Source organism: Anolis sagrei, chromosome 1 (genome assembly GCF_037176765.1).
Source record: "Anolis sagrei isolate rAnoSag1 chromosome 1, rAnoSag1.mat, whole genome shotgun sequence".
Taxonomy (NCBI): domain Eukaryota; kingdom Metazoa; phylum Chordata; class Lepidosauria; order Squamata; family Dactyloidae; genus Anolis; species Anolis sagrei.
The window spans coordinates 114,365,329-114,381,680 of NC_090021.1; the positions used below are offsets into that span (position 1 = coordinate 114,365,329).

Below are 16,352 nucleotides of genomic sequence, written 5' to 3' on the forward strand. Positions count from 1 at the left end.
GCATCTGCTCACTCCTAAACATTCATCAGTAGCAAAGTAATAGCTCAAGCAACAAAGAGCAGTTCTGGCATTTTAACTCAGCATTGTGGCATGAGTTGTTATGAGTTTCATGAAGCCATTTCATTACATGAAACTGACTTTTGCCCATACAATTCATGTCACAATACATTTGGTCAAGTGTCAGCACCATAAATTTAAACTAGTTCCATGACCATTCCACTGACATTTGCTCCTAAGGAAGGAATCCTAGAATGACAGTTTTCCAAGAGAAAACAAAATGTATTTTAGGGTTGATGGGCTTTTTTTTTTTAAAGAAGACTGATTGTTGATTATCTCCAATAACACAGAAATTCTGCATTTTTAACATATTGCAAAACTGCTATTCCCGAGATTCTTGGGAGAAGGTACTAGAATTAAACTAATTTGGTTTTAGTTTACATTTGCAATACCACAAATTTCATCTATGCTTCAGGTGTCATGGGACATATTTTATTGTTGTTATAGCATGACTACCTTTGAAAAACTAAGAAATTTTAATGTGTGAAGGATAAGGTGTTTACTGAATAATAATATGGCAATCTCCCTAGTATATGTATTGAGGGAAGCACATTAAATTAAATTGTGTGCCAGGCTGAAATGCATACAGTCAGGCTGGCACAAGCCAAGTTCTTCATGCCTCCAGACACCTTTCTAACTCCTTCCGAAATGCCATGCAGGAATCTTGCCAAAAGAGATTGCTGGAGGGAAGGAAAGGATTATTGAATCGGAGGTCCTTCTAAGCTATTTTTGTTTCCAGGCAGTTGTTGCTATCCCACCAGAGCCTCATTCAGTAGGGTTATCTAACCTTGGTGCAGCATTTGTGGTGGATGGTGGAGCTATTTTGGGGAAGAGGGATGCATTCATTTCCAGCTATCCCATTGCACTAAATCTGAATCCAGCAAACAGGTTCCTTGGGTTCCATCTACACTGCCATATAATGCAGTTTCAGAATGCAGTTTAACTGCACTAAACAGTGTAACTGTATTAGATGACAGTGTAGACTCCTATAATCCAGCTCAATGTAGTAAAACTGGATTCTGAAACTGCATTATATGGCAGTATAGCTGGGGTCTTACTGAACAATTCAGGGGTTTTATTTGATTGCTTTTATTCTAATCCTCAGTATGCCTGTCTATTAGTGAGTAGGTCAGATTTGATTTTCTGTTTTAATTGTTAGTAGGTTTAATGTACCACATAAACAAAACTATGTATGTTTACTCAGAAGTAAGTCATAGTGAGTTTATTGGGCATCATTTCAAGAAGGTGCTTCGTTGATTGTCTTCCCTTGATTCCACAACAATTTCCAAGTATTGAAGAATACATGTCTTTCCACTGACAGAACTGCTTCCATCAGTGGAATAGCAAGCAGTTGATCAAAATTTGCTCAGGAAGGTTGTAGGGGGAGAGGGGAAAAGAAAACCCAATTTTGAAAGCAGATGTCTGCATATACAATTTTGATTTCATTTTAAGTTTTCTCAAAAGCACCATCTTGATATCATCAAGCTCAGATGAAAAGGATACGTTGAGTATACTGCTGCGCTTCTAGTATGTACTGTTACTTTCATACGAATAAAAAGGTGTACGACTGCAGCCTAGATGTGAAGAGCACTTGAAGTGGTTAAATAATTGTTTCCTTCTCTGATTGAGAAGAGCCTGAAAATTGTTGAAGACATTGTCATTTAAGGCTGGCATTTATTGATTCATACTAGAAGTGGGTTGTTGTTATTGTTGTTGTATTATATATATATAGCACTTTATTTTCTCAGGGGTGCAGTTCGTAAAGACTTGCTAATCACCTAAAGCACAGAAAACGGGTTGGGCCACAAATGAATATGTAATTAGATTGAAATGGTGGCCAAAGTATCCTTATTGTTTGAAATAACTTGGGAATCCATGCTAACACTTACCTGCATTATAATTCTAAAATTCATAAACTCTAAAAAGAGGATAATTTGGAGGAAAGCATAATTTATGGTTGGAGAGAAATCCACAATCATGCTGCAGTCATGTACTGCATGGTCAACGCACATGACACTCTGCATGCAACAAGCTGTGGGCTTACTTTGACACATAGTAAAGTGATCATCAACTTTCTTCACCATGCAGCCAACCTTCTCATTTAGCAATACACTGACAATATATTTCCTACCACTAATTCCTTATCCATTCCATCATATATTCAAAGGGAAGTAAGTTGCATGGAGATACTGAAAGATGATTGCTTCAAAATGTGCCAAAATCACATCATATTCCAACATGCACAAGGATTGTGCCACCTTGCGCTTACATGTGCTTATATTTGTCGCACAGTGCAACCTATAGATCTCCTTCTTCTCCATTTTTTTTTCAAATCCCCTTTGAAGTGGATGGCAAAGACTTCATGAACAGGAATACAGCTCTATTCTTCAGCAAAAGCTCTGGGTGTGCATCAGAAAACTGCACAAGCTACTTTGTGCTAAAGCATTTAACTTGACTGGTATAAAGTTTAAAATAGGCACATGAATGCAGCAAATGAATCCCCCACATATGTGCTCAACTTGCATTGACTGATATTTTTTCCAGTACGGACACAAACTCATACCCATACATATATACTTATACTCTCCTTCCAGATCTGCTCTTTTCCCAATTTCATTGACATCTCTGGATTATACTTTTCTTTAGAGGTGGGGGAAGATGAGTGCATAACCATTAAAGGAAATCATTTATTTGGAACAAAATTGGCCATTTTTCATAAATAATGTTATGACATGACACACAACCAAGATTGTATTATCTAGGCTTTTAATAATTTGCCATTCCATAAAAAAAATTAAGAAAATTCAAGTCAAAGAAACAAATGAATGCAATTTTCAAAAGGCTGCATATCAATGTTATTAATTTCTGGACATTTACAGGTAGCTCAATGATGCATGTTAGAAGAACCTAATGATTCTATTGAAGCCGATACAACATTAATTTTACCACAGGAAAAGAAAAAAAAACTGCACAGGAAACCACATACTTGATGATCAGTATAAAAACAAATAAAATAAAATAAAACAAGAATGGGAAAAAGATGGAGTGAGTATTAGTAACTATGTCAAAAAGCCGAGCACAGTATTTCATAAAATAAACTATCCTAGCAGTATGCAAGCTACATGTTGTTTGCGCAACAGCCGGCAAGTGAATTTTGATTGATAAAGCCAATATAAGACACATGACAGAAATCAGAATTTTGGAAAACCCGTTCTATGGTGGGGGTGGAAGGTATTTAAATTCTCACTGTCTCATAGTTTTCCTCAAGTTCATATTTTTTAACACTGAAGGGAAGGTCCATTTAAAATGCAGTTTTCTCAGTGCATTGAAGTATATCCTCAAGCACTCTTTGATCATGAACCTGAATATACTAAAAGAGCTACAACAGACTGTGGCATAGTCATTTTGTACATAGATAGCTGGTAGTTGATGTCATAACCCTGCCTGAATTGTCAGAGGCCAGTATTGCTGGAACAGAAATATGTGACTACAGATATGTTCAAAACGATACGGGAGTCATTTCAGTAAAATTTACCGGAACAGATGTGTAAACATGGCATAATCAGACATGTGGGGCTGAGAACATGAGCCTTGTGCACCAACATGCTGATTCCATGGGGAAGATTCATATTATTAATTCTGCTTCTATTGATGACATTACCCATATATATTTTGGGAGTACAGAATTATACAACCCTGGAAAAGCTCCTGTTCTTTAAACCTGAAAAAGGCAATGTGTGCTTCCTTAGATGTTGCTACACAGCAACTCCCATCAGCACACACCAATGGTTGGGTTCAAAGTGATGGAAAATACAGGACTGTAATGTTTGGAGGAGCCAAGCATCTAACCTTTTTTTACATTAAAGGAAGCTTTACTGCAGTTTTCCAGGTTATGTCCCTAATGACAAGAATTTTGTGCCAGATAATTCTGTATTAATTTGAATGAGGTTACTCTCTTGTACATCTCATGAAAGTCAATCTAGCAATGCATAGATACCTACGGAAAGTTAACTTATGACTATATGAAACCATAGCTCATTTTCCGAGCTGAATTAATAAACACTATACTTGAGAAAAGCAAGGTTGTTGGATTTCAATGTTTTTGTATCTTTGATGTGCAGAAAAAAAAGACATTTCAGCACAAAATACCTGTAAAGCAGTGGTGTCCAACCTTTGGTCCTCCTGGTGATTTGGACCTCATCTCCCAAAATTCCTGACCATTGGACAACCTGGCTAGGGCTTCTGGAAGTTAGGAGTCCCAAACTCATGGAGGACCTAAGGTTAGACACTGCTGTAAAGTATTACTAGGTCATTCATCATAGATATATTTAAATATAAGATGCTACTGAAAATATTAAGCAAGTACATTGCAATGGATATGGGGTTGGAGGAAGCTAACGTGTGATTTAAAATTTGTTGGCTAAAATTTGAAGGCTGGTGACACACTCGTTTCTTGGAACTGGATGAAAGCATATTAATATTAAATGTTGTATTTAGGTAAATGCTATTAAAAAGGTTTTGTTAAGAGAGCAATATTAATCCTAGACTGTATTCTTTATACATCTGTCCCACCATTACGTTCATTTCATGGTACATCAAGGAATAAATGGCTGGTAGCATGTGGCTTTAGCTAGAAAGCAATAGGCACACTGCCAACTGTACCTGCTCATGAATAAGCTCACTTGCACAGATGTACTCTGAAAGAAGTGGTTTCAGGATTGCAATCCTAGACCAAGAAATAATTCTGGGGAGTAAGTTTCTTCTAAATTTATAAAGTAGCAACAAACTGCTTGAACAGCATTTTGTGCTTTTTGTGCATTTTGGTGCTTTGATAAAATCATTGGTTGCTGATTGCTACAGATGTACACTCCCATCTGCACTGCAATGGAATGGAAGAGTTCAGCCATATACACACTGGGAGTAGGAAGAAAAGCTGCACTGAATGCTAGCACCTCAAGGCACATCAAAGTGCAAATGCACATCCAATGAGCACTGGAATTGAGTTTTCATTTGCTGTGTGCATTTCTCTCCACTTGGATTATGGAGACAAATCCTATGCAATTTCCTGGCAGCAAGTCCCACGCAATGCAGTGACACTTATTAGGGTAAACACATAGGATTGTGCATTAAGTGCAGATTCTCTGGTTTGATAAAAATGGAGTAACCTAGGTATTACTGAAGGAGCCAATCTGCATCTGAAAATATATACCATATTTCTTTGATTCTAAGATGTCATCAGTTGTAAGATGTGCACTAATTTTATTACCACCAACGGAAAAAGTGTAAGTGTGTGTGTGTATGTGTGTGTACACACACACATATACGGTGATTCTAAGACTCATTCCATTTTAGAGATGTTTATAGGGGGGAAAGTGTGTCTCAGAATGGAAGAAATACACTATTTCAGAAGAGAAAACATTGCTTTACTTTTCTTCAAAAGGACAGTCATGGTCAATTAAATTTAACAGCATTCGAGGCAACAGGAAATACACATACATACACCTATGTTTACAATAGTTCAATGAGACTTACTCCCAAGCAATGCGTATAGGATTGCAACCTAATGGTATTAAATGCCAGACACATGCATGTTAAGACCACATAGTTATTAATGTACCTGATCCATGAATAAGGCTGAGATTAGACTTCAGATGTTCTATTTCCTTGTTTAATAACTAGCTTCACAGACTAGCCACTTTGAGAAGGGGTTGATTTTGATAGGCCAGCTTCCCCACGTCCAACCAAAGATAACTGCTAGGATGTTCCATCATCCTAGACACCCGCCCCTCATTACTGTCTTACCAGTTGTGGCAAACAAAGAGGGTAGGGAGTTGATGGTACTCCTCAGGAATCCAGAGGTGGTCCTGGAGTGTGCCATTTTGACCCTGCACTATTATTTATCTGTAGAAATTCTCAACAATTGATTTCTTTTCTGAATATCTGTTTTTGAAAGTGGCTTGCTAATGTAACATATATTAAATTGAATTTCTTTCTTAATATATTTGTGTGATTTGTTTGATGACTTTCTTCACAATGTTAATTTAAAGATTAAAGGAAGTATTAGTTGGCTTTTCTATTTTTAAATAGAAAAATACAATCTGTCTAATTCTCAGCTACTTTATTTATGGACTATAACTGGTGGTGAAAAAAAATAATAAGAAGAAATGGCCTTTAAAAAGTATCAGCTTAGAAAACTGACAAATATGCAGCAAAAGATTATGGAGACATGCAGTGGCTTTGCTAAAATTAAACACAGTAAGTAGAAAAATGTAACTAATGTATTACCAGTTTGTGCCATAAATTTAGCAGCATCAGCTTGTTCCTGAGGGACCCTTTTCTCATGAACAGATCGAGGTCGCTGACTTTTAATTGTATGATCTCCCATCATTCCAAATTCTAAAGACAGAATAAAGGTTTATGAAAGCTTGTGTGTAGACATTTCTCAAAAGTTTACATACTATCTCATGCAATATGTTTTGTCAAAAAAATACCTCAAGAGGGCACTGATAAAACTTCAGAGCATGGCATTTTAACATCAACTTAATTTGCTTGGCTAGTTAAAAAATAGAAGCTTAAATTTGTATCTGGAAAGAGGCTCAAACCAGAAACTTGTTTAAAAGTATTTTAGAAATATAAACATTTCAATATTGTGTCACATTAAAAATCAGCTGTGGGACAAAAATCAGTTATTTAAATGGGAGACATTGTACTCAGAATATTTTAAATCAGTGCAAACCACACCAGAAAACTTCTGCCATTGAGTTTAGTGTTGTTTTATGACAGAACCTAGCGTATCCCATGGAGATCAATAGTTCTGTTCTGCTCGTCTTTCAGGCTGATGGACTGGCAAGCAGGCTTTCATGAGAACAGTGCCAATGCCACATAATGACGTGCCCATAAAATGCGTAATGATAAGCTGGATACAACAGCAGCTGCGCCTGTAACTTTCATGGCTTCCGAAAACTCAGTTACAAAGCGTGTGGAAGGCCCTGGGCTTTTTACTGCTGTTGATTCTAAAACAGAACTCGCCTTTGATTTTAATAGGGAAAATCTATGCTAAAAACCCCCATGTGGGAATGTATGAGATGCTATTTAAAATAAAACACAGCTCTGGTGATAATTTTCTCTATCGCCTTTGGCAAATCACTTAACCTCTAACAGCATGAGCCTAAGATTTGCTAGGCTTACGACTGGGTGCCCTATCACCTACAGTAATGCACCATCACGGTGTGTGATATTGTTTCAATCATGGAGGCAGATATGCCATCAAAATTCACATCAGGATGCCAGTCACATGCTCTGCTAATGGATGCCTTAGGTGGCATACATGTAGGCCTTGAGCACAGGAATATGCAGGGCTATTAAAGACCACAGTCATCATGTGAAAACTCACAATGAGTTAGCGATCACCCCTGACCCATTTTCAAACTTCTAGTTCACATACTAGAAGCATTTCCAGTTTTATTTTTCAGATTTTTGTCCATGAAAATGCCACAGGACTTGTTATAAGCGGTGTAAAGAGGAGACACTTTGGGGCTTGTGGTTGGTTTCCATTCAGTTCAAATGGGTGGGTGACAGAAGTAAAACCAAGAGGCCCCATGCTGCTATAAGTATAGTCACTCAAGAATTTTGAGAAAAGTTGTTTTTCTGGGCAGAATAATAAAAAAGAGTAACATTTTCCCAAACCCTACAGACACGAGTGTTTGCATGCCATTCTATAATCAAGTTGGAGTAGATGTACATATAATGTACACTTTCAGGTGACAGATCATATTAGTGCAATCCAACCCCCAACCTCCCCCCCCCCCGGATGATTAAGTAGAGGCTGACTTTGAATCTACTATATGTACTCATGTATAAACCTATACATTTTTAGTCAAAACTCAAGTCAAAAATCCTGGCTTGACTTATCTATCAGTCAGCGTAAGCATGGGACCTTAACTCTTACCAAAAAAGGAGCCATTGCCCTTCTCTGAGTAGAGTGGTGAAAGGTGACAGCTTAATCTATCCTCTACTCTCTCTGCTGTTGCATTGCTTCTGGCCTTTTTGAATGCCTGGGTGGGGGAATGGCAGTGGCGATATGGAGCATCTGATATGCTAAAGTGCCATTTATGTTTGGCTCATTCATGGGTCATATCAAAATCCATAACTTTGTCCCCAAAACTTGCCTTGACTTATGCATGAAGTTAACCAACACACGAGTTTATATGTTGCACTCTTCACTCTCAGGTATCTGAGAATTTTTGGTCTATTTCTCTTTTAATACTTAACAGGTTTTATTCTCCCTAAATTGGATAACTTTTGGTGATTATTCCTGTAGTTAACAGTATGTGTTTATTTTATTTTTTAAAAAGTCCTCACTATAAAATATCCATATATTGTGCATCTTTCAAAAAAGGAGTTAGTAAAATATGTTTATAAGTTACTGTATGAATTCTGTCTGCATTCAAACACACTAAGAATGCACAATTACATTATTGAACTGTTTAATTTTCAGACCCGCTTCGAAGCAATTCATGTATAAGGAAAAAAGAGTGAGGGGCCACTGAAGAGAAAAATGAATCTCTCCTCCACCTCTGCTTGTTTTATGGCAGGGGTCCTCAAACTTTTTAAACAGAGGGCCAGATCACAGTCCCTCAAACTGTTGGAGGGCCAGATTATAATTTGAAAAGAACATGAATGAATTCCTATGCACACTGCACATATCTTACTTGTAGTGCAAAAAAACCCCTTAAAAACAATAAAATAATTAAAATGAAGAACAATTTTAACAAATATAAAATTATTAGTATTTCAATGGGAAGTTTGGGCCTGCTTTTGGCTGATGAGATAGGATTGTTGTTGTTGTTGTGTGCTTTCAAGTCATTTCAGACTTAGGTTGACCCTGAGCGCGGGCCAGGTAAGTGACCTTGGAGGGCCGCATCTGGCCCCTGGGCCTTAGTTTGAGGACCCCTGTTTTATGGTGTTAAAAAGTAGGAATATTTTGTGGGTTTTACTGTTGTTGTAATATCACTTATTATGAACTAATGTAAAAATGTTGAAATTATATGAATATTTCATGCACAGAGTCACTGGAAGTTACTCTGTCAGATGCGAGCTTTCAGAATCAGCATGGCTAGTAGTGATATAACAGGGAGGAGTCTGGGTGCTATTAGTCAAAAAGATAACTTTCACAAACTCTTATCAAATATAGATATCTCAAACAAATTGTGAACTTGCAAAGTCACATACAGCTCCCCAGTCAGTGCTGGTTTAATGTTTGCATAGGGAGGAACATTGAAAAAATGTTCTCACTGGTCCCAAGTATGGCCACATCCTCCCTACCACCATGGTCAACACCTGCCTGTCTACCTCTCTGACACAAGAATAGTTTACCATTCTTTCTCTTCCTCCACTTATTGCTTGCTTCCTTGAAGAGGATAGGTCAACAAGCAACAAGAGTAAAGAAGAGAGGCAGGGTGAGCAGGAGGTTCCAGCTTTGGGAGAGCCCTTCCTTCCCATTTTTGGGTCTCAGAAGGTACCCACTGACATCAATATCTCACAATAATCCTGCCAGAAGTCACTTCAGGTCTGTCAGGTGTTGGACAGAATCCCCCTCCCCAGATTTATAAGTTTTATGCAGGCAACAAACCCAGAACATGGAATCGGTGGTAGAAACATAGTTTCAATCACGATTCAATCCTGCTTTGATCAAGAACACTGAGAAACATTGAAGGCTCAAGCAACAAAACAAAAACTGCAACAAATCGTAGCCCTACTACGTGTCCTGTGGACTCCATCATTATTGTAATATATTTAATGTTCCACTTTCCAGTCAATGGTGAAAGGTCATCTGAGCTCCTGGCCAGCTCTGAGATCATGCCCCTTGCTAACCTCTAAAGAAAAGGCTGCAATGAATCCCTGGCAACAGCCAAGAGCCATTGGTCTCCATGCTGGCAGCCTGAGTCCCCTGGAAACTCTCATATCCCTGTAGGGTTGAGGAGCTGGAAAACTACTGGCAATGGGCCCAGCTAGTCAGATATGGCAACATTCTATTGGAAAGTTGAGGGGTATGTCAGCACACACATGGATCAGGTTAGACTAGTTCTCATTTCATCACTTAACCTATGTTAAAGCTACAGCTACTTTGGAACTAAATACCAGTGAAGTAATTAAACCTGAAAGGCCTCTTGCAAAGTCAGAATTCTTCATTGACAGGTAGAACAAATGGAATGTGGGTGGGCTTTTTGTTTGTTTATTTGGTCTTTCTTTCTTGAACAACACATACCTGCTCCTTGGCAGGGGGACCATTCTCTGAATGGATGACTTCAACTGTGTGACTGCTGTGCTAGAGATTAGCTCCAGAGGCATCAAAGGCAAATGTGATTGTTTTAAAACATAGTTATGAAGGGAGACTCCAAAATAAAGCAAACATTCAAACAGCAGACATGTATTAGATGTTTGCTTGGAGTAAGGTCCTGCTAATTTCAATGGGATTTCCTTTCTAGCAAGTGATCATTGAATTGCTGACTTAGAAACATGGCTTGGAAAAATCACTTTTTTTGGACAACATACTGATCAGTAGGTTCTGAGAGCAGAGATAAAAATAATTTTCACAATTATTCATATATTGGCCAAAAAATTGGTTTCATTTATGAAATGTAGTTGAGACAAATAATACAATGGTGAGAATTTTGCACAACTTTGTCCATCATTTTATATATATATATATATATATATATATATATATATATATAAAATTATCCTATGCAGAAATACACATTATGATAGGATTATGAAGTTTTGCATTAAAAAAACAACACCCCATGCTCTTTCTAGGAAAGCTATATTCTCTATAAAGATAGCATTATTGCACAAAATGATACATCATTTTGTTGTGTAAGACTGCTAATTTCTGTTCTTGGTTTCTATAGTGCAATATTTTTGTTGTAAAAGAATGCTGTGTTGGGTTGTTGTAGGTTTTTTCGGGCTATAGGGCCATGGTTTAGAGGCATTCTCTCCTGACGTTTCACCTGCATCTATGGCAAGCAGTGTTGTTTTTTAAAGAAAAGCGTGATATTGCAACAACAAAAATCCCACTTATTTTTGGAAACTGTGCTTTTTTGTACAAAATACCAAAGTTCTCATGCAAAAAAACCCCACGGTACAGAACAATTCCCCAAAACACTTCAGAATCTGAAAATAGGAAAGAGGAACAGTACAAAAATATTGGTCTGCTCTTTAGCTGAGAGTATACTGTGGAAATCATCCTCACAATAATTAAACAGTTGAATATATTAACCGCTCTAATTGAGGACTGTGGTTCAAAAAGGATGGTTTCCTAAATTCGGCTAAGAACCTTGAGAAACCAGCTACTGTACTATTTAGCCTAATAGTACTATTCATAATAAGTAATGAAATAACAGCAGCTTTGAATTTCTTCTTCCTCAAAGGCTAGAAACAGAGGGAAACTCAAGTCACATTCAAACATATCACAGTTAACACAAGGTACAGGTACATGGCACTGAAGGGGATTGGCAAATACATGGAGCTGATTTGTGTTAGCATGGCCTTGAACCGTGTTAACGAAAATCATTCGTTTCTCTGGAGTTTCCATGAGAATCTAGAGCAAACCACAACTTTGGGCCCATGTAAACAATTGGGCCAGTTCTGAGACAGAACGGGTCACAAAAGACTGCTTACATGGCCATCCTATGTTCCCTTGCCAAGGTTTGTCGGGGACATGGGATAGTACTTACCATTCTCCTCCTATTCTTATTATAGTAGTGACCATCAACTATGAAATAACTGGTGGCTTTTGCATATGGAATGATGTCAGTGGGTGCAGAAGGACGACTGGATAAGGAAGGGAGAAAGGAAAGGGTGATTCCTCCTTTCACTCCTCCCCTTTCTTGCACCACACTGCCATTCCAGCCAAAATCACTTTAAGTGTTGAGCAATGACCATTAGCTGTTTTGCATCAGGTCACCTCCACTATGATGAGACCCGGGAAGGGGGGGGGGATAGCAAGGGTAGCCATCTAGCAACACCCAACTGATACTCCAATTTTTTGGGGGGATATTTATGTAGGACTGTGTAAAGGCCTTGATAAAGAAGTTTTTTCTACAAAACCTTTCTATGCTTGCTCAACTACCTCCTTTCTTCCTTGTTGTATGACTAGCTAGAATGTTTAGCAGCACTGGAAACATGATAGAACTGGAGAAACCCAAACATTTAGTGTTTGGTTACAGAAGCATACCTGTAGTAAACTATGCAATAAAGCCTGCACCAAAAGGGAAGAATTCTATTCTGAGATGACTAAATTGTAGTTGTGCATACCTCCTTACAACAGACAAGGTATGAGATGTCTGGACATGTCATGGTATTTGTTAAAATGAGAAAATGTAATTATTTTTTACATCCCAAATTGCAGGCTGTGTTGGGCCACACATTACATGTAGTCACATGTTTCCCATGCCTTAATAAGAAAAACAGCCACTAAGTCTTTATCTGTGGCATTCTGATAATTCAAAGCTCAGATGTCCTATCTATGTTTCAGCATCAAGTGAAAGAAAATATGCTAATTATTACCCCATATACTCATGTATGACTCTAGAAATTTTAGTCAAAAAATCAACCCAGATTAGACTTATCCACAGGTCAATTTGAGTATTGTACCCTTTATCTCTTCAGAGTAGAGTGGCAAAAAGCAAAAATTTATCCCATTTTGGAAGACCCTGAAATGCACTGGTACCCTCTGCTCCCTGTGTAATGATGCTGCTTCCGGCCTTTTTGAATGACTGGGTGGGGAAATGGTGGCAGTCCTCCAGGAAAAGCTGGTGCTTTAAGGCGGCATTGGTGTTTTCCTGTTTTTGCAGAATGACCCCCAATTTATCCATGGGTAACATCAAAATCCATGAATTTAATCCCCAAACTTGCCCCCAACATATACATGAGGTTGACTTGTACATGGGTATATTGGTTACTGCAATATGAAACACTCTTTTCAAACGTTTTGACTGCAGTGTGTGCAGCCGGTCAGTTAGCAGAGAGAGCTGGATTTGTTTAGAAATTAGGAATGCAAAAATAAATAAATAAATAATGTCAGTTTTCTTGAAGGGATTATTACTGTTAATTATGAAGAGCGGGGGTCCTGGTCATGTATGCAAATAAAGTTATTCAGGTCTACAGACTATGGACCAACATTTGTTGCTTACATACATTTTTGTTACCTGAAATCTGTGTGTGAGCGTGTGTGTGAGCGAGATATTGCCCTAATACCCTTTAATATAGGGATAGATTTGAATATTTTAGTGAATATCTTAAGATAATAAATCAATGTGCTGAGGTATATCTCATTTCAAAACTACTTTCCTATAAACAACAGGACTTATTTGAAAACTATGTTGTTAAAATGCACCATGGCCTGTCTGTAAAATCTACAAATAATCAGATATTGCGTGATCACTTCTAATATGATAGAAGTTGTTAAGCATCTATTGATAGTCTTCATTTCAAGATACTGGAACTCAATACTATTTAATGCTTTATTCCTTTCTCTATATTTCCAAAGAGACAGTGTGGAGTGTTCAATATAATTTCTAATTGCTTCATATAGTGCTGTTTCTCCTGTCCCCCCATCATTTTCCTCTCAAACGGTGTTTCCATCACATTCACATCTGGCTGGTATAATTTGGTTTCATCACTAGATGGCAGGATGTGCCTTCACTTAAACTACAAACAGCTGCAGTAAAAAAAGGAAAATCTAGCTTCTCTCTCTCTCTTTATCTCTATCTCCCTCCCGCTCCTTGAGGCTTCCATGTTCTGTTCCAGCAAATCAAATCCAAAAAAATATCAGTAGAATATTCTCCTGAGTGCAGCCTCAGTGAAAACAGAATCCGAAGATTAAATGACCTAATAAAGGCCAAAGGAAAGATGGCAATTCAGAGAGCCCGAGTGATTCAGGATCTGCTTTGCTAAATTAAGCGTACTGATGGAATAGAAGTGTCAGAACACATCACTGCTCATTCCTGCCTCTTCCGAGTAGCCTCCATTGTAAGTGTGCAAGGTAACTCTTTGGCTATACATTCCCATATGTAATACTCCCCCCAAAATTCCTTAGCATGAAGATGATATACAGGGAATGTACTTGGCCTTCAGTAGCCTTTCTACCAAACCTAGCTGTTGGAGAGGAAGCTTTGGTTTATCAGAAGGGCTACACAGGTCAGGTGTTATCTATTATCTCCAAGACAGAGCAGAGAGTGTCATGCCTTCCAAACCCTTTACAAATAAAACAGAGACACATGTGGTCAAGCAACATTGGAAACTGGTAAGGCAAATATTACTAACAAGGGGGAACAGAAAAGCTAGGAGAGGCTACAGTGGTTTGGTTTTGCCCAATTTTACAATGAAGGGCAAGATTACCCCTACCCTACCTTCTCCAAGTTAAACTACTTTTTCCCTTTGGACTCAGTTTGCGCCAATAGGAGTAAGCGGAGGACAAAGGAGAGAAGTGGAACAAGAGGAGAAAAAGTGGGTTATTTTTAGTCTATACATTTATTACTTTTAATTCAATTTTGAGGACAATAATTTCCTCATATATGACTTCTATATCATGTTAAAAACAGCTTTCTATACATTTATTACTTTTAATTCAATTTTGAGGACAATAATTTCCTCATATATGACTTCTATATCATGTTAAAAACAGCTTTCCCCACTAAAAAAATGTAATAATAAATAATAATACATCTTTGTTTATATCCCACTTTTTTTGTTTATCTCCCTAATCAAAATAATAAAATTAAAAGGTTAAAATTGATTTCCCAACCCTCAAGACACACAATGAAAATATTATTGTAATCCCACTAATCCCTTATTTTAGGAAGTTTCTTCTACTCAATCTTTAAAAAACCCCACCATGTTTACATTTTGTTTTTTAAATACATGATATAAATCTAAATGGTTCTCATTCTTTTGAAAAGTTATCAATTTATTTCAAACCACATAACTTCCCAATTTCTACCAATTTTAGAATTCTTATAATACAAATTTCTTTTAGGGTTAGTTCTTTAGTTTCCCATTTTTGTGCATGAAGTAGAATATTGTAATATAATATATAAAAAACAATATTCATTGTTTTTGTTTGGGTTGTTTCAAAGAGCAGATGAAAATCAGTCAGGGCTTTTCTGTGCCAAATTAGGACACTTAGAAAATATGGAAATCTCTGGTTAAAATCTTAGCAGACACACTTGAAAAGCTTTAACCTCAACACACATGGAAGACTTTAGGCTGGGCCACCTCTTGTTATACTTCCCTACTTCATAGGGATGTTGTGATTACTGCTGAATGGTTATGTGTTGGGTCCCAAATTTAATTCAGAAAATTATACATTTCTAATCTTGTGCAGAACAGTCAAATTTGAGTTCCAATTATTATATTGACATTCATGACAAATGTTAAGTTTAATTATGATAAACACAATTGCAGATATTTACATTAATGGTGGGATACCACTATGTGTCATGAAAGACAATTTCCATCTGGATCATGGCTGAGGAAATGTCAAACTTCTTTGCAATGGCTCCCATAACCCACATGTCCAGTTGCTTTTGAAATCTGTGATATTATTTTACATCAGTGTCTCAGCCATATCTAGCATTACTGAAAGTTAGTTAGTTGGAGTTACAGTTCACCACCCTCAACTAGTAGTAGTTTCTTCATTATTCAGAAGTCATTGATACAGATATGTTTAGTTATTTCTTTGAAAAAGACTGTCTACTCTCAACAAGACCCACATATATTTGCTTCCCCTGTCCCTCATTTTCTTTGATCAAGAAGCTATACCAAAAAAGTGGCCCTTGTTTAACCCAGTGTTTCTGTGCCTTGTGTCTTTATTTAATGGTTGGTCATCAAATAGTTAGAAGAGTAAGTTATAAATCATGCATTTGTTATATCTTTGTTATTGAGAAAAGAAACTTCTCAATCAATTGTTAGCTCTGAGACTTTCTCTCTTTTACATTTCCTTGTGGCATATTTTATTGTCTCTTGAACTGGTTTTGGAAATCAGCATTTTAGAGATATGGTCTGCACAAGACAAGGCATAAGGGATTTTCAGTACTCTAATTTCCATGAGAACTATTAGAGGAGTAAAGGCAAAGCATAAAAGAAATTAGATCCCAACAGACTGGAAAATTCAAGTGCAACTCTGAACGAGTTACATTATGTAAATATGCAAAGAGGAGCCACAGTAGAGACAGTTCTTTATTTATTTATATGAGGCTGGGAGCCTACTCTAGTTTGAATAGAGGAAGTGC

General features: G+C 37.3%; 1 protein-coding gene across 5 annotated transcripts in view; it reads right to left on the bottom strand.

Moving 5' to 3' along the window:
• Positions 1 to 16,352, bottom strand: part of ADGRB3 (adhesion G protein-coupled receptor B3) — a 596,417-nt gene that overhangs the window by 376,682 nt on the left and 203,383 nt on the right. For 2 of the 5 annotated variants that reach the window (XM_060752829.2, XM_060752828.2), the window contains exon 3: positions 6,343 to 6,453. The exons of 2 other annotated variants lie outside the window; for them this stretch is intronic. In XM_060752829.2, the coding sequence (XP_060608812.2) occupies positions 6,343 to 6,453 (111 nt within the window). Of the gene's footprint in view, positions 1 to 6,342; positions 6,454 to 16,352 lie in introns of those variants that run through there. One more of the 5 variants, XM_060752831.2, reaches the window with a different exon arrangement.